Consider the following 19,505-nt stretch of genomic DNA (forward strand, 5'->3'; position numbering starts at 1 on the left):
ACATTATACCAAACATGATGGCCAGATTATGCACTTAGCTCCTCTATCACCATCAGCTCTATGATTTAAGAGGAGCTGTAGATTGTTTACAATTGAGTTTCCTCTCGTCAGCTAATCACCTGCACGTAAATAAGGGCCATGTTTCCTGTCTTTGGGATTAAAAAAAACCCACAAAAAACATAGAAACCAAGTCAGAATATAATGTTTCTTAGCATAAAAAAACTTTATTGCTATCTCAGCTTAAAAGATGATCAAAAATATTTATTCTGCCCTTAACTCATAGCTTCACAGAGTGCCATGGAATGTAGTTTCATTTATTATCTTCCCCTAAAGCAAGAAAAAGCAGAAAAATTCTAATGGTGTTTTTGGTTAGGAAACTAATTCTACATACAAGTTAGAGAAAATTACAGTTGCATGCTAAAATGAAGTATTTATAAAATAACAGGTATTTCATTTTAAAACAAAGCCATGAAAAAAGATATTCCATTTTATTTTATTTATTATTATTGTTATTGTTATTTTTTACAAATAATAGATTTGCTGCAACATGCTCTGGCTCATATTATTGAATTAAAAAATTTAACACATTTCAAAAATATCAAAAATACACTATAATGAGTCTTAGGACTACAATACGACAATGATTGCACAAAACCGTAAGATAGGAACTCACTGTCTGGATGACGTCCATTGGCAACAGTGAGAGGAAACCCTATAGCGTCTGGGAGAAGTGCATGAAATTTAGAGTACAAGGAGCTTATGTGTGATTTGAATGATCACCAAATGAGGGAAACAGAGCAGGATTTACTGTAGCTGCTTTTCTCCATCTAGGAAGTGCTTACCCAGCTATGGGGCAAAAGTCACTAACTGGAGAGAAAGATTAACTTGCCTCCATGATTGGGGAGTCTAAAAGGCCCCACCCAGAGGGAAGTAAAAAGTGACACAAGACAGTTCTATCGTGATGCTGCAGACATCACTGAATGGCTTGGAGACTATTTAATAATTAGTACATTTATTGATAACAGCCAAGTGCTCCCTTATGGAGGTCTCTTCATTAATAATTATTGAGTAGAGAGAGAAGGTGAGCCTGTGGCTTCCAAGTACCTGCTTTTACTGAAGGTCTACATGGAAAGAAGAGCATCACATGATATTCAGTAGATCAGCCAAACCTAACTAACTGGCTCCATCTCCTGAAAAATAGCACTCGCTACAAACAATTGAAATAGCACCCAATGATTACCAAGCTGCTCGTGTTGGCTCTTCTATACACCAGGAAAAGGAACTCATAAGTGTATTACACACACACACACACACACACACACACACACACTCACACTCACAGTAGTATAATAAAACCTTCACTTGCATTAGGAGTGGTAATTCAATGACTCTATGGTAGCACGGTAGCTTTGATAGACCAGCATTCAAATGTTCACATATATTCCCAATTCATTTGGATAAAAGGAAGAATACCATGGCTGCCAAGACTCGTGCATTTTTCTTTCTTCCATAGGACTGCTGAACTGCTCCCATCAGCAGGAGTGATGTTATTTTCAGAAATTCTCTTAAACTTTTCTATTAAATGGGAGGTACACACAGAGACCTGAGAATCATGCAGAGGCCAGGATCTCTGGACTAGAGATCAATGGTTCTCTGCCCACCTGGAGAACACCTCCTCTGGGTAAAGTCCTAGGAAGTAGGTTACATTCACCTGGAGACAGATTACTGTCTTTCACCACCTAACAGTCTAATCGGTTCACACAATGACTGCAAACAACCTCACAGGTCAGAAGATTCTGTATATTTTTGGTAATGGGCTATGGCCTTTTTACCCTCTGTGTTAATACAGAGCAATTACAGAGAAAAAGGAACTAAAGGAAGTTACAAAAAAGAATAAGTAGTTTTGGTATAGCCTATATTAAAGATATCCAACACAACCTAGTATTTCCTGAAAATAAATCTACTACACAGAACATCTGGAACTTAGGAGTTATTCTGACTGAAAAGTAAATACATTTAACTTCTGGAAAAGTCATTTCAGAAGTGGGTTTTGTGATGGTTCCATTAAGGGTGGGTAACAGAGAAGACAAGAAGAAGGTTCACAGATAAAGGACAATTTTTAAGAGACTATACTATTAAAGTGGTATATTCCCAAAACAACTTTCTCTTCTAGACAACATCACTATCCTATAACTCAGAGCTTCTGCTGTCTGGGTAGAAAGATGTTTTACATCACCCATCACTATTATCTTGGGTGTTTCCTTCATTTTCACTTTCCCTTCACTTTTTTTTCCATTTTCCTATATAAAAATAAGGCAGCACACACTATTGTTCCCATCTTTCTAACAGCACCTAAACTTTGTATGAACTACTATGTTCCCCACTTCAAATCAAGACCTGAGTTCTAAAATTCTGCAGGAGCTGACCAGTAGTTTGACACAGGGAAGTCAAGTATTCCTGGAAATTTGGGGATCCAAATTCAGATTGAGGGGTTGAACTTAATAGTCATTTGCCAAGAGTGTATGTACCCCACCAAAACACACATGTGGGTATGGGGCCTCTGAAAAGGTGAAGATACATGATGACCAACCATTTGTGAACAGGACCCTACTTACGTATATATCAACCCTATCTTTAACATTATTTCTTATGAAACAGATTAAAAATGGCTCCACTCTGCTTTCTTTTTAATTGTGAAAGTATTCTAGAAATCACTCAAAGCATATTCCCCATGGGTAAAACCAAGCAGTGTCAAAATTTTGTAGGAATAAATAGAAATTCATTTTCCTAAGTAAATCTTCTAATGGAAAAGGCAACAGAACAGAAATATGGAAGGAACTGCATTTTGCTAGGGTTATGTGGAATGTGCAAAAAATATAGTAAACCAGGTTTTCTGTAAGCTTAGGATTTTTAAATTCTTTCTTATATTAGTAATTGAGCCCAGTATTCTCAAACCATGTGACGTGGATAAGCAGTTTTCAGTACTCTGTTAAACACTAAAGAGGTGAACTCTCCACTCACTTGCAACATTTTAGAAAACCATCCCTAAGCTCTAGACCAGGCATCCTCAAACTACGGCCCGCGGGCCACATGCGGGTGTTTTTGCCGTTTTGTTTTTTCACTTCAAAATAAGATATGTGCAGTGTGCATAGGAATTTGTTCATAGTGGTTGTTTTTTTAAACTATAGTCCGGCCCTCCAACAGTCTGAGGGACAGTGAATTGGCCCCCTGTTTAAAAAGTTTGAGGACCCCTGCTCTAGAGTAAGAGAAGGAACCTAACACCGGAGCTCCATCCATCCTTCTGTTCTCATTCAGCCTGTCTGCTCAGGGTCATCTGCTATTACTCAAGGTTACCTGGATGTGAGCAGCATCAGCCTCGGCCCTACACACCAGGAGGCTGACTGCCACTCCGGCAGGTGTTGTGAAAAGAGGCCAACCCCCAAATGCCGCTCTTGCGATCTGCTGGGAAACTCCTAGCAGGTGTCACATTTGTCAAGGAGCTTTTCTCTTTTTTTTGTGATTTGGGAAAAGTAGTCTTAGTCTTCACTTCTTTCCCATCTTTATCCCCCCAAAAAGATTCTATTCCCCCAAGCTTCTCAGGAGCTTTCACAGTCTGACATCCAACAATTAAATCAATTTCCCAGGACCCTGCTTAGTACCCTCATGCAAGGCTCCAACACCTGGTGCTCATTCTACCTATGGAGACCAAGGTGCTGGGCTGCCTCTAAGAAGATTGGCTCGAGTGCAGATTCGAAAATAAAAAGTTCACAGTCAATGAAAAGTGCTCTCGTTACATTACATACATAAATTATCTGTTTGATTGGTTCTACATTTCCAATAAACGTCATTTTGATAGGCTGTATTCTCGTAGAGAAGAATGAAAAGTCATGTGACTAGTCACATCACATCCCATCAGTTAGGTTGAGATATAAGGTGATTCCTCTGTCATAGAGATCCATCAGCAGCAATCAGTAAAGGGAATCATCTTCAGTTATTTTCCTCCACAGAAATAGTCCCTTTCCTTCCCAGGCAGGCAAATTCTCAAAATTATCCTAGGAGAGAAAGGGTTAATGGCAGGTGGCAGGACTGATACAGAGCAACATCTGCTTTCTTCCCAGTAATCTGGGAATCCCAGTGCAGGTTAGATGTGAAACTTAACACTGATGGTGTTTACTAGCTTATCCAGAGTGAGATCCTGATAGCTCTCACCATTTTTGGCTCCAAGTTCTACCCCCTCATCTATGGTTTAGAAATGCAGCGGCAAAATGCCTCTGGAAGGGTCCCACCCCGACCCCACACAGCCTCCCTAACGCTGAGCTGCCGGGAGGACTACAGTGCTGTGTCAAACTCCTCGGGGAGCTCGGTCCGATCCTCTTCAATCAGCTCAGGCTCGGGCCTGCTTTCCTGGTGTTGCTTCATTTGCTCCTTCACTTCTTCTTCCAGGTCACGAGGTACAACAAACTGATCCTCTGGCTCCAGCTGAGTGGGGGCAGCAAAATAGCCAGTTTTCTTCTTGGGTGCTTCTGTGGCCACTTCAATGAGGTTCAGGCTATCTTCTAGGGGTACAATCGAGCCATTGGAGAGTTTCTTCCCATAGAGACAGGAGGTGGAGGGAGACTTCTGTAACTCCATCTTGTCCTTGCTCACTGGCAGAAGTATGCCACTGTTCACACTGTTCTGTCTTCGGATCCCAAAAAACAATCCTCTTCCATGTTCCTCAGGACATGGGGCAGGAGAAGTCTTTGGGAGCGTGGGCGAGTTCTCCCTCCCCCTACAGCAGTGGATATCCACTTCCACTTCCACTTTGCTGCCATTGGTTATGACCCCTTCAACGGGCTGGTCATCGTCACTGTCCAGGCCATTGTCAGACTGATTACTCGAGAAAGTCGCACAAGAAGGCTGGCGCTGGAAAACCGCAGAGGCGGGGGTGGGGTGGAGACTGCAGCGCCTGTCTGGCCGTGGGAGCAAGCTGGCATCCAGGCCAGCAGTGTTATGCTCATCAGAAGCAGTGGACCCCACCTCACTGCTCACCTCTGACGTGGACATCTCGCTGCTGAACTCAGAGGCGATCCCACTGCTGGAGGAAGGAGTGGTTGGCTTGAGAGGGTCCTTGCTGGTGGTGGTTGAAGCAAATCCCACGGGACCTGGGAGGCTGAGCCCATTCATCTCACAAGTGCAGCCTTCCTCACCAATGTTCAAATAAACCACTATTGCCCCCACATTGTCCTGACAACCGTAGCTCTGGGCTAATGTGCACAGCTTCTTGGCAGCTGCTAATGGGTCCTGTACATGACGCACCGCACTGACAGCTTCTGTATATGACAAGTGTTCCCACAATGCTTTGTTTCCCAGAATCAGCAACTCGTCCTGAATGGTAAGTGTAGTGGAAGAGATGTAGGGCTTGGGGAGGATCCAAGGGTAGAGGTATGTACAGCCCAGCATCCGGGTGCAGCAGGTTACCCCATTCACTTTGTTATCCTAGAGGCAGCAGAATGCAAATTTTGAAAAACAAGCAACAATGACATACAATTTATATCTTTCTATCTCACAATGCTTACAGCTCTACAAAAAAATACAAACACACACACACACACAAAACAACACAGAACTGACAGGTATTACGGTTTTTCCTAAGATCTGTGTATTTTACTTTTTTTATTTTTTTATTTTTTTAAAATATATTTTATTGATTTTTTACAGAGAGGAAGAGAGAGGGATAGAGAGTTAGAAACATCGATCTGCTGCCTCTTGCACACCCCCTACTGGGGATGTGCCCGCAACCAAGGTACATGCCCTTGACCGGAATCGAACCTGGGATCCTTGAGTCCGCAGGCCGACGCTCTATCCACTGAGCCAAACCGGTTTCGGCAAGATCTGTGTATTTTAAATGGCCTTACAAAAAATAAATGTATAAAATTCTAAGAGAACAAGATATCAGATGGCTATACTGAATAGTTCAGAGGACGAAAGTTAAAACCAATTAAAATGAAGTGGCTAAAAGGTACCTCAATCTCAAAAGATACTTGCTTTAACATGAAGTAAAGGCCTCAGCATGTCCTTAAATAGAAAGACATCTGTTAGAAAAACAAGGAGCAGAATTGTCATTAATTCTCCATCACTAGTATTCTCAGAGAGGCCAAAACTCAGATGGGTCACTAAAAATGATTTCTCATTCAAAGGCACAGTTAGGACTGAAAAGATTCAGGAAGATATTAAATGACTAAGGCAATCCTTGTGGCTAAAGCATTAAGTAATCTCCAAAATTATTTAGCCTAAAAAAGGAAAGTTTGAAATCTTCAGTAAATTTACCTACTCTGTAAGGATCATAACCAAAAATGAGTAACAGATCAAGTCACAACTGGTATAATTCTAAACTTAAAGGAAAAACCTTAGTAACAGATGGGAATGTTCATCAGCCAGATACTTGATACTTATATCTTTTCAAGATATAACCAAGCAAAACCTCTAAAGCCATCAATATATTTACTTCATAGTTGCAGTCATTATCTGGATGAAAATCCTGGCTCTCTATTTACCAGAACTTATCACAAACACTAAATTTTATTTTCCTCAACTGTAAAATGGAAATAAAAGCAATTCTTTCATGGCTGTTATTATGAAGATTAAACAAAATAATGAAAGCACGGTGCTTAGCAAATAAGCAAACAATATCTGTGTTTAAAATAATGTTTATAAAAATACTTCCTACTTGTCTAGAACCCACTTTACCCCCAAAATCAAAGCATTACTAAATTCTATAAGAATAGACTAATCAAACAAAACATTCTTTTATCTTTCATTTTTGTTTTCAATGAAAGACCTTCCTAAGACTATAATGCCTCAGAGTTCCAGAATCTTCATGGTATCAACCACATTGTGATATACTTTTTTTGGTTTTGTGCTTCCTTGGATACAATCTAACATGGATAGTCCTGACAGAATTCTGACAGAACAGACAGCCCAGAAATGGACCCACAAATACAGCCCACTGATCTTTGACAAAGGAGCAAAGGCAACTCCATGGAGAAAGGGCAGCCTATTCAACCAATGCTGCTAGAACGACTGGACATTCACATGCAAAAAGGAAAGAAAAATAATCTAGACATGGAGCTTACACCTTTCCAAAAATTAATTCAAAACCAATCAGACTTACTGAACTTCCAAAACTTCCAAAAGATAAGACAGAAAGAAATCTAGGTGACCTTGGGTTTGGCAATGAGTTTTTAGATACAACACCAAAACATGAACCATGAAAGAAAAATAAGTGGGACTTCATTAAAATTAAAAACTTCTCTGCAAAAGACACTGATTAAAAGAATGAGAAGACAAGCCACAGACTGGGAGAAAATATTTACAAAACACATATCTGATAAGGACTTGTATCCAAAATTCACACAGAGTTCTTAAAGTTCAGCCATAAAGAAACAAACAATTCCATTAAAAATGGGCAAAAGATCTGAACAGAATTCTGCTTCGCAGTAAACAATGCTCACATGAATTGTTAAAGTCTCTTTGAAAGCAAAAATGTTATGCTAATTTCTAAAACAGAAGAAAAGCTGTAAAATTGTGGAGATACTGATGCTTCATTATTTAAAAAAGAAAATATAACCAGAGCATATAAGCCAAATACAATTGTATTATGAACAGAAAAAAATATTTTGAAACTTTGCATTTCAGAATAGGATGTCAAACTATAGGAGTGTTTCTCTTCTGTTTGGAAATTAACCAAAGGGAACATTTACCTTCATTTTACATGCTAGCTATACACCTACAGCAGTGATTTTCAGCAGGTGTGCTGACACAATTTTTAAAACATGCAATACCTTACTATTTAGTCAGGGGCACTGACCTCTTTTCCCTGATTGTCAAATTAAAAAATGACAACACGACAGCCAACACAACAATAGCTGTCTGGTGTACATGAATCAAAATTATACCTTTTTTTGTCAGATCAGCAAAAAGAATATTTTTTGGTGTGCTGCAGAATTTTAGTAATCAGTTTATGTATGTCATGAGATGAAAAAGACTGAAAATCACTGATCTAAAGTATCAAATTCAGATTTTTCCTTCTAATTAATTTGCCTTTTCTTCTTGCTGGTCATTAGCTGCTCATTAGCTTTTCTTCTAGTCCTATTATCTGACTTGGATACAATTCACAAGGCTTGATAGGAGGAAAGTGGGGCTACACTGCCATTACGCAAACAGCATTCACTAGATTTGGGGAGTAGAAGTGACTGGTGGAAAGCGAGACTCACCTCTGTTATGATGGCTTTTTGGTCCTTCACTCTTTGGGCCTCGTCCGCATCCTGTTCCAGGCTGAAGACTTTAGAGAGGGGCACTGGTTTCCCACCTCGACACAGGACTGCTTGGCACGTGCCCACGTTGGCCACCGTCAAGCTAAAACTACTTGTTGAGTCGGCAGTGTCAGGGCGGATGTAACAAAGAAGAGCAGAGGAGCCCAGCTTCTGACCAGCCATCCCTAATTTCCTGTTTAGAAAGAAAACGAAGACCTGGTAGCTAGAGTAAGAAGAAAGTGGCAGTCCTTCATGGCCGCGATTTCCTTGTTTGCCTGCCATGTGGCTGAACCAGCCCCACCCTTATCCACCTGAAGGCAGTCTCTGGCTATAGGTGATAATGGTGAACAGAGTTCTGCCTTCCACGCTTAGCTCACTGAGAAAAGGAATTTTACACAACGGGTGAGGTCAAAGGAGAGAGTAAGGTACATCTTTCTCTGCTCCTTCTACTTGTGTCTAATCATTGACCACAATGGCCTAACTCAGTGGTTTCAACTTTAGAGCATCAAAATCATTTAGAGGGTTTGTAAAAACACAGATTGCTGGGCCCACCCCCAGAATTTCTGATCAGTAGATAAGGGGCTAGCCCAGTGGTCGACAAACTGCGGCTCGCGAGCCACCTGCGGCTTGTGAGCCGCGGTTTGCCGACCACTGTCCTAGAACAACACATTGAGAACTGCACATTTAGGTTGTAAGTCCCTTGAAGGAAGGATCATAATTTCCCCTGTATTTCTTCCACACATATGGCATCCATCCCCAGCACGGGGTACACAATGCTAAACATAGAGCAGGTGCTATCAAGAAGATCTGGTTCCAAATTCGGCTTTTTCATTTACTGGCTATAGATCCTCAGCAAGTTATTTCTCTGAGAAAATTTTCAATAAAATACCCACCTCTTTGGCTTGTTTTGAAAATTAAAGATAGGGTATGAGAAATGCTTGGTACAGTGCCCTGCTCTCAGGAGGTACTTCATAAGCAGAGTTTTCTCTCCCAAACCCTTTATTTTGCCAAGTTAAACTCCTTTCCCAGCCTCTTTGCTATTATAATGAGAGAGAAAACTAGCTTGGACTCCAGGCTGCTCCATTTCAACATTGATTATCTCTATATCTCTGTATCTATCCTATCTAATAATAGAGTAACATGTAAATTACCATCACTCCGCTACGCCCACGATTGGGCGACGGGAGGCTGGGGGGCGGGACTTGGGGTGATCCATTGAGAGGCATGGATCCGCTGCCACTGAGGGGGGCTACCCTGCTGTTGAGAGGCGCAGGGGGCGGGAGTCCCCTCAACGGCCAGATCCGCGGCCGCTGAGGGGGCCTGCCGCGGACACCCAGCTGTGCCTCTCAACGGCAAGGTAGCCAGGTGTCCGTGGCAGCCCCCCTCAGCGGCCGCGGACCATCAAAAGTGGGGGAGCTGGGTGCCTGTCTGCTCCGGCACAAGGCCTTTCAGAAGCCTCCGCTGAGCCGGAGGCTTCTGAAAGGCCTGGTGCACCAGCGGACAGGCACCCAGCTCCACCGCGAAAAGCAAAAGCATGTAGGGGACCCTACACGTGCATGATTCAATCATGCACTGGGCCTCTAGTCTATATATAAAAGCCCAGCAACCATTATGGCAACAGTCAGAACGACCAGTCACTATGATGCGCACTGACCACCAGGAGGCAGACGCTCAACGCAGGAGCTATGCCCTGGTGGTCAGTGAGCTCCCACAGTGGGAGCACCGCTCAGCCAGAAGCCGGGCTCACGGCTGGCGAGTGCAGCGGTAGTGGTGGCAGCACTAAGGAGCGGTGAGCCAAGCAGTAAGGAGCAAGCAGGTGAGTGGTAAGGAGTGGCGAGCCAAGAGGTAAGGAGCGAGCAGGAGGGCAGTTAGGAGTGAGCAGGTGGGTGGTTAGGAGCGAGTGATTGCAAGAGGGCACAGGCCCGGCTGAGGTACCCCATCCCTTCCTGTGCACGGATTTCGTGCATTGGGCCTCTAGTACAAGATAACAACCTCTCAGTTGTCAGTATCCTTTTTTCGGCCGGCCCACCTGATGGGTAAGATGCTCCATTAGCTACTAAGAGATTTTCAATAGTTTAGTTATATAGGGTTTTTACCCTTAAGTGGCTTAGAACAGTGATCGGCAAACTGGGATAGGGCTTAATCACAAGGAACAACAACAGCCTGTAATTATTGGAATCGAGAGTCTAGGTCAGTGGTCGGCAAACTCATTAATCAACAGAGCGGCAAACCGCGGCTCGAGAGCCACAGTTTGCCGACCACTGGCTTAGAAGATTAGTTGGTAAATCCCAGTAAGTATTCTAAACACATGAATCTGATCAGTGCTTAACGTTCTGTAGGTCATCAACTCTTTGGAGAATCTTATGAAAGCTTACCACGCTCCTTCCCCTAAATGCACATATACACACACAACCTTTCCCACATCATTTCTGGGCTTTCCAGATCTTCAGCAGTCTTTGGGTTCAACAGAGAAAACACAGATGTTTCCACAGGCTCTTTAAAGCACCAAAATCCCCACATTCTATGCTGATATAGAGAGAACAGCCAGGGCAGAAGGAGCAAGATCTCATCTTGATCCTGTACCTATAATTTAGACTCTGGCCTTCTGGCTTAGTGAGATTTTCCAAAAGCAGAACTGAGTTAGGGATTATTCAACCCACCTGCTTACCTGTGAGATACCAAGAAGGTGTGAGCCATGGAAACGGTGTCACTGGACGACTGCTGGACCTCCTCCAGAAGCACGTCTGCCACCGTGCACTGCAGGAGGCGGGGGAGCTCCTCATTCCGGTCCCCATCAAACATGCCGTATACCGCTCCCACGCCCTCCGCAAAGGTATCCACAGCTAGCGAAGATACACACAGCCTATCCCAGAAAGACAAACACCAACGAAAGTTATTGGTAAAAGGATTATTCTCTGGAGAGCCTTCTTTAAAAAACTAAGTGTTAATTGAGGGTGGAGAAGAACAAGAGTAAATCCCAACCTACAAATGAAAAGTGTTACATAATTAGGCAGCATTTGAAAGAGTTGATGACATAACAGGGGAATTCAGCCACATTCAGAAGCTGTACACATTTTAACTTTGCAATGCTGCCAAAGCTGGAAAGATGAGATGTTTTCTCTTAGTAGTTATCAAAGACTAGTATTGTTAACACCCTTCAGCCAGAGCTCCCCAGGTGCACACCTGTGGTTGAATGAGTTGAGTGTATTATGCCCTGAGCAAGGCAGAATGCACATCATGGAACTCTGGGGAGTGTAGGTAAGACCTAGCATAGGGTTTGGGCTTTGGTTGGGTCACTCTGGAGAAGGTCTAATGAAGGGGTGATCATACTAGATTGGGGGCTGCCAGAATGCAGGGCCATTCTATGGTTGGGTATTTCAATCAATCTTATCTATAGGAGAAGATTAGCATAAGGATAAAGCTGTAATTGGTACAGAAAGTAGTAGTCGCCCATTTTATGGTAGGGATGAGAGAGCATTTGGTATTTGGGGGCCTGCACATTCATCTTCTTGTTGTCCCACTGGATCATGGTCTCAAAGGGATCTTATCTGATGTTGGCATTCTGTGATTTGTTTACATCCAACATGAGAATATGGCCCGGCCTTTAGCATCAGATCAGTTCCCAGATGTCTCCATGGCCAAGATACTCACTTGTTCCTCTGCCCTGCCATCTCAGCCAGTCCATGGCTCCAGAAAGTTGAAGTAACTGTAGGATCCGTGGTTGGCAAAGGTTTCTGGTCAATTTTCAGGGTTGTGATATGGCTGTGGGAAGAGGAGGAAGGGAAGATTAAACCATAAATGCTTCTGTATTTTACAAAAACTATCCTAACAATACTATATATTTTTATAAAATAGTCTGTTGACAGACTAAGATTCATCTCCAGAGGGACTCACTTGAAAGTAGTGTGCTGACCCACTGGCCAAGATGGAGAAAGGAAAAGGGTAGGAGGAAGAAATAGGGGCCAAATATTGCTACAATTGACGCTGTTCTCTCTATGAAAACTAGGCACAACAAAGACTTTAACATTTCAGCCAACTGTCTACTTATTTTAAGTATTTTGATACAATTAAGTCTTGGTACAATGAATGAGCTTGTACTGTCTCTTGCATGTTGTAATGTAATGTGCTCTGTGCCACCTAAACCACTTACGCCTGCCACGTAAAAATAGTCAATATGTGACTGAGCCTTGATGTCGAGTCCTAATATAAATGAGTGAGAACATTATGAGGGTGGACAGAACATCCATCCATAACTGAATCAAAGTAGGGGCCCGAGGGGTTTTATGGCTTCATCCATTCTACTCCTTCAAATAATCAAGATCACCACAGACCTTGAGAAACCCCCCACATGGCTGGTGGGACTAAGATCACATGGAGGTTCATTTTCAAAAGTTTTCTTACCTAAATGTGTCCAGTGTCTTGTGTTCCAGAACCAGGTTTGTATTTCCAGTCAGGTCAAGGTCCTGTAAGGTAGCAGGCAGGGCCTCTGGGATCAGGATTTCTGTCAAGTCATTACAACTTAGGTCTACAAACTGAGAAAAAAATGGAAAAAATCAAAAGAAAATACATCATATTATTCAGTATAGAACATTCTTAACTCTCTAACATTCAGTCTACTACTATGTCCCCCAAGGGAACTTAATTTCTTCCCAGGAATCCACTGAATATACTGTGATCCCTAACTGCCACGTCCTTCTTCCTTACGAGGTCAACTTCATTCACTCTCCTGCCACTCCCCCCGAGGGACAGCATTCCAGCACATGAAAGTACCTGGATCTGAGGCAACTGCAGTATTTCTGGGAAAATGCTGATGTTGTTGGAGTGTGCGACAAGGGTGTGCAGCCTTTTGCAGTTCGCTATGGTCGTGGGAATGGTTTTAAGCTTGTTGCCACTTAGGTTCAGTTCCTCCAATTGTTCCAATTTATTTAGTTTGCTGAAAAAGAAACACCAATATACCACACTGCACCCAAAAGGAGCTGCCAAGCAAGTGGTACAGCAGCCAGAGTGCAGAGGTGTCTGGCCCAGGGCCAGATGCCTGGCCATAATGAAATGATCAGAGATACCAGAAAGGGAAGGGCTCCCCAAGGTGACTGCTGCTGCCAAACCTCAGCCTGGTCTGCCTCCCAGTGTGTCTGCAGGGGCTGAAGCTTCCCTGGCTTCTCTGACAGCTGCTGGATCTTGTGCACGAACAGCTTCCTATTATGTGACTTACAGGGAGTGGCTGAATCAGCATCGGCCTAAGGTTGGTAGATTAGTTGCTTCGCCACTAACTAGTTGCAAAATACTGCATAAGTTAATGTCGGTTTATATCAATATCCTCAGCTATAAAAGAAGCTGAACTAAATCATCACTAAGAGTCTTTTCAATTTTAAACATCTACCGTGACCTATACATAACACAATCTATCTTCACTAAAGGTTATATTGAGTCGTTACTATACATACAGCGCTGTGCTAAGAATGTTAATGCAATGTGATTCACTGTTCTGCTGGATTGAGCAAAGCTTTCTCCACAATAACCAAAATATCTTAAGATGGCCTAACACCTTTATCTAGATTATTACAAGTTGCTCTAATATAACATACCATAATTTCTATTGCTAAAAAAGCCATAAATACTTTTTCATAATTAAGCTCAGTAAATTAAAACTGCTTTTTAATTATAATCCTATCTAATAAAGAGGTAATATGCAAATTGACCATCACTCCAACACACAAGATGTCCACACCCATGTGGTCAAAGATGGCTGCCACAAGATGGCTGGCAGGGGAGGCAGTTGGGGGCAACCAGGCCTGCAGGGGACAGTTGGGTGGGACCCAGGCCTGTGGGGAGGGCAGTTGGGGGGGACCAGGCCAGCAGGGGGGAGCAGTTAGGAGCAACCAGGCTGGCAAGGGAGGGCAGTTAGGGTGACCGGGCCAGCAGTGGAGGGCAGTTGGGGGCGACCAGGCATGCAGGGGAGGGCAGTTAGGGGCAATCGGGCCAGCAGGGGAGGGCAGTTAGGGGGTGATCAGGCTGGCAGGCAGAAGCGGTTAGGGGCAATCAGGCAGGCAGGCAGGTGAGCAGTCCTGGACTGTGAGAGGGATGTCCCAGATTGGAGAGGGTGCAGGCTGGGCTGAGGGACACACACCCCCTGTGCATGAATTTCGTGCACCGGGCCTCTAGTAGTAATATATATTCACTGAAAAAATTTGGAAAAAGGGACAAGGAAAGCAGAGGTGGAAAAAAAAAATCATACTACCAGAGTACTCTGATGACTTTTTGGTGGAGGGTATTCTTGTCCTTTGTCATGCATGAAACTATATTTTAAATTAAAAAACGATGCTACGTTATATTTTATAACTTGATGTGTTTTTTTACTTAATACATTTTAAGTGTTCCATGTCCACATCTCATGCTGTTCTCTCATACTCCTCCCTGCTCGGATCTGCTACTACTTTCTGACTTGTGGACAGAAACACAGTGAGTGTCCCTCTCAGTCAGTCTCTTACGGAGTACCCAGAGCTGTGCTAGATTTTGAAAATAGTGCAAAAGAAACAGAAAATTTGGATTATGCCTGTGCAATTATAACATTGTTTAAGAGGTGACCTGACAGTGGATTTATTATTCAGTATAGAACATACATTTCTTTAATGTACTGCTCCTAAATTCCATTTAGATTTACTATCTGTACCAGAGTACTCTAATTTTATATGATCTGCTCCTGTTCTTGTCTTTACTTCTAACTTATTTTCATATTTTTAATGTGTTTTACACTTAATATTAACCTGCTTTTGACCCCTCCCACAATATAAGTGTCACTAAATTAGGTGGAATTCATGAGTTTCAGAGTATTCATCTGGTATCTCACAACAGCTTCAAAAATTAATATAACTTGTCAGTAGTCTGTCATTTCCACTTTATATGACTGTGTGTGGGGCCAACTGAATTAATCTCATCAGATTTCAAGGGATCTATCACATTCTGAAATTAAGATTCTGCATTCACTTTAAAAGCCACCATTTAAATACACTGAGTGGTCAGATTATTATGATCTCTGAACGCATAATAATCTGGCCACTCAGTGGATATATATATATATACACACACACATACATACATATATACATACACACACACACACATACATACATATACGTATACATATATATATATATATATATGTATGTATGTGTGTGTGTGTGTGTGTGTGTGTGTGTGTGTGTATATATATATTAATTAGAGGCCTGGTGCATGAATTTGTGCATGGGTGGGGGCCAGCCTGGCCAGGGGGAGGGGACATGGGTGGTTGGTTGGCTGGCCTGCCTGCTGGTCGAACTCCTGGTTGAGGGGACAATTTGCATATTAGCCTTTTATTATATAGGATATACACTGAGTGGCCAGATTATTATGCGTTCAGAGATCATAATAATCTGGCCACTCAGTGTATATTTGTATTGATTTCAGAGAGGAAGGGGGAGGGGGGGGGAGGGAGGGAGGAATATCAATGATGAGAGAGAATCACTGATTGGCTGTCTCCTGCATGCCCCCCACTGGGGATCGAGCCCACAACCCGGGCATGTGCCCTTGACTGGAATCAAAGCCAGGACCTTCAGTCTGCAGGCCGACACTCTGTCCACTGAGCCAAACCGGCTACGGCTAAAAGCCACTGTTTAAATTCTTTTAGGAAGCAATCATGTTTATCCTGCTTGTCTTTTATGAGCTCTAAATATCTTCTTTCATAAATATTCAAAAAATTTATAATCCCTATCAGTTTTTCTGAGTTTATTACATTTCTAAGAACATTCATAAAATAAAATTAGAATCAAAATATAGTTTTATTGTTTTCATTCAAATAATACCAAACATCATTTCCCTATTGTTTTAGTCTTTCAAAGCATGAGTTTTATTATTACCTTCATGGTATAGATGTATTTTTCAGGTATCACATTTTATCAAATGTACCGTATTTTCCAGCATATAAGACGACTTTTTAACCCAGGAAAACCTTCTCAAAAGTCGGGGGTCGTCTTATACACCGGGTGTCATCTTATAGGGCGGGTATATCCCAAACTCTATATTTTAACTGGAAAAGTTGGAGGTCGTCTTATACGCCCAGTCGTCTTATATGCCAGAAAATACGGTACTTTGGAAGATATTTATTTTTCTACATACACTGTTTAAAACTTTGACCACATTAAACGTCTTGCTTATGTCTTCTTATGGGTGAAGAAGCCTGGCTATTATTCATCTCTTCCTCCTGGAAGGCCAACACCCCCAGGCTCTGTGCAGTGCAATGAGCTACCTACATATATCTTTAACATCCTGCATTTATTATGCTGCATTGCGATTGCCTATATCAATTCCCCCAATTTGACTGGAAGTAACTTGAGGACAGAGGCTGTAACTTAATCGACGCTGCTTCCCAGGACTTACACAGTACCTGACATACAGTAGGCATTCAATATATACAGCTGACCCTGAACAACATGGGTTTGAACTGTGCTCGTCCACTTATACACTGATTTTTTTCAATAAATACAGTTGGCTCTTCATGCCCACAGATTTCCCACCGACTGTGGATGGGAAACAGCATTTTCATATTCCCAACCACGGTCTACCAGCTGCAGATCAAACACATTGTTTTGCATCCACAGTTAGTTGAATCCACATATGCAAAGGGCCAACTGCAGAGTGAAAAGTTACAGGTGGATTATCGATTGTATGGGGGTTGGTTCCCCCTAGCACACAGCTTATTCAAGGATCAACTGTATATAATGAATAAATTAATGGACTCAACAGTACTTTTATGAAGCAGTGCTGACATGAAAAGAGGAAACAATTGTCTCCAGAATTTCTTTAATTTATGTCATAAGCCTGTACTTTTCTAGGCTGAAAATTCTCAGACCATTCATTATCAGCTAACTACAACTAAGAATTAAACACATTTAACCACAACTTCTCCAGTTACTGATACGTAACAACTAGGTACAAACACTTTCCCATTCAACTAGTAGAATCCGTAAATCACTCCACATAAAGCAAGAGTATCTAGTGAGATAGTGGCAATGCAGTCTAACAAATGCAGAATGCCTGTGATTTGTCTGAAATGACCGAAGTGTGCATTTGTTTACCTTGCGGGAAAAGTTTGTAGCTGGTTGTTTGCAAGATGCAGGATTCGCAGGTGTGGGTGCCCAACCAGGACGGGCACACACTGATCTGTCAGGAGGTTGTTGGTCAGATAGAGCAGCTGCAGGGCACTCAGGCTCTCCTCCCCTGCAGAAGCAGATGGCAAGGACTCCAGACTATTTGCGGATGCATTCAAGTACCTGAGGCTGACAGAACACACACATCATCTCCTGCATGGTTATCTGTTGCCTTAGATGGAAAACATCATGCCATCTCAGTAGGGCACACTGCCATTACATGCTCCAAAACGCATGACAAATGAAACTTCCTTCAGGTAGTTTTCTCTAATTGATTCTAACAATCAAAGTTCCTTTTACTCAACTCATGCAAGCCAACTAGGCAGGAAATAGACAGGCTTGGTAGTAGTCCCGGGCTTCTGTGTTGCTGAAATCTACCTTAGCTTCACCTTTACTATATGTCGCCCCCGAAAGAGTGCTGTTGAGTATCATGTTCACAAATATCCAAACTGTGAAGACACCCTTCGGAAAATTTTTTGTCAGATTTCAACGTCATCGTATTTATTTAGCTAAGCCCCTTGAAATCCCCTAATAATAGGCATAGTGCTGTTTCCAACTGTTTGCTGTTACAGACATTATAATGAGCACCTTTGTATCCTTATCCAAATATTTCTTTATACTACATTCCCAGAAGCAAAATTGGTTGGGGTCAAAAGATACATATATCTTTAAAATTTTCATATATATTGCCAAACTGAGCTCCAGAAAGGGCAATACCAATTATACTTACAATATGTATTATATATACAAACATTGTTTTTCTTTCTTTTTATATACAAACATTTTTTAGAATTTCCAAAGATTTTATTTTTTGGAAAGTCCAACCAAGTGTATTGAGATGTATAAGCGGCCACACGAAGAACAAGCCAGACACTTGTAAGCTAAATGCCTTTTGTATGTTTCCTGTAGCCAGCAATTTTCAACCTTTGCATCTCATGGCACATATAAACTACTGAAACTCTGTGCACACCAAAAAAGATGTATTTCTTGCTGATCTGATAAAAAAAAAAGGTATAATTTTGATTCACTCACACCAGAGGGCTTGTGTTGGCTGTTGTCATTCTTTTATGTGACAATCTAAGGGAAAAGTGGTCAGTGCCCCTGACTAAATAGTATTACATGTTTTAAACATTCTTGCAGCACACCAGTTGAAAATCACTGCTATAGCCTATGTTAAATTACTACTGCTTATCTCTATTTTCTCCATTTCTAAAGTGAAGATAATATTGCCTTCTCCATATTGCAGAAGGCTATAAAACAAATCTTCATTGAATGGTGGGTGACATACACATTAGGTATACCTGATTATGGGTGTTAAAGTAAGAAAACATATTACTTATTGCTAATTTACAATGAGAAAGCAAGTAACACCTTCTGAAACAGTGTTACCTTTAAATGCAGTTTTCAAAGTAGGTAGTAAAACAGTGATGCAAATAAAGAATAAAACTCAATGATAGCTTGGTAAAGCTAGAAGCAAAAACAAAATTAACTTTAGTGGTATGTCCTTTTCTCCTAATGAGAAAGCTGAAAATTGTCAAGAAAGCGGCATGAGAGCACTGCAATTTCTCTTTAAAGGTCATAACTGAATTCATTTTCTGAGATGAAAGCCTGGACCTTCCCCACCTGTTTGAAACTGTTTACAACACCAAACTTCTTACGTATTTGATGGTTAATTCAACCCTAGAGTCGAAGATTACCACCTCATAAAACAGTGTCCTGTTTTATTTCATAGAAAGTACAAATGTCTCCACCCATAGCTGGGCTAGGAGGTAAACTATAAATCTAGTTCCAAAGGTCACCTCAATGACAAGTCAGCGCAGTCTGTGTAGCCTAATGATTCTGCTCTTTAAATAACGTCTGCGGTACTTACTTTAAGGCCCTGGAGAAGAGGGTGTCCGGCAGCCTGGGCAGCAGGTTGTGCTGAATATCCAGCACCTCCAGAGGGATGTGCTCCACTAGCTCGGGGAGGTTCTGCACATGATTGTGTCCCACCATCAGTTTCCTAAGACTCAGGCTACTAAGAATTCTG

The 19,505-nt window shown here is 42.0% G+C and overlaps 1 protein-coding gene across 1 annotated transcript in view; it reads right to left on the reverse strand.

Annotated features, from left to right (window-relative positions):
- Positions 1-3,979: 3,979 nt before the first annotated feature.
- Positions 3,980-19,505, reverse strand: part of PHLPP2 (PH domain and leucine rich repeat protein phosphatase 2) — a 72,730-nt gene continuing 57,204 nt past the window's right edge. Inside the window, exons 12-19 of the mRNA XM_054710326.1 lie at positions 19,347-19,502; positions 17,405-17,605; positions 13,065-13,227; positions 12,696-12,826; positions 11,946-12,056; positions 10,963-11,157; positions 8,256-8,487; positions 3,980-5,478 (exon numbers count right to left, since the gene is read on the reverse strand). Of these exons, the coding sequence (XP_054566301.1) occupies positions 4,330-5,478; positions 8,256-8,487; positions 10,963-11,157; positions 11,946-12,056; positions 12,696-12,826; positions 13,065-13,227; positions 17,405-17,605; positions 19,347-19,502 (2,338 nt within the window). The 3' untranslated portion in view covers positions 3,980-4,329. The remainder of the gene's footprint in view (positions 5,479-8,255; positions 8,488-10,962; positions 11,158-11,945; positions 12,057-12,695; positions 12,827-13,064; positions 13,228-17,404; positions 17,606-19,346; positions 19,503-19,505) is intronic.

This window comes from Eptesicus fuscus, chromosome 21, assembly GCF_027574615.1.
Source record: "Eptesicus fuscus isolate TK198812 chromosome 21, DD_ASM_mEF_20220401, whole genome shotgun sequence".
Classification (NCBI taxonomy): Eukaryota; Metazoa; Chordata; class Mammalia; order Chiroptera; family Vespertilionidae; genus Eptesicus; species Eptesicus fuscus.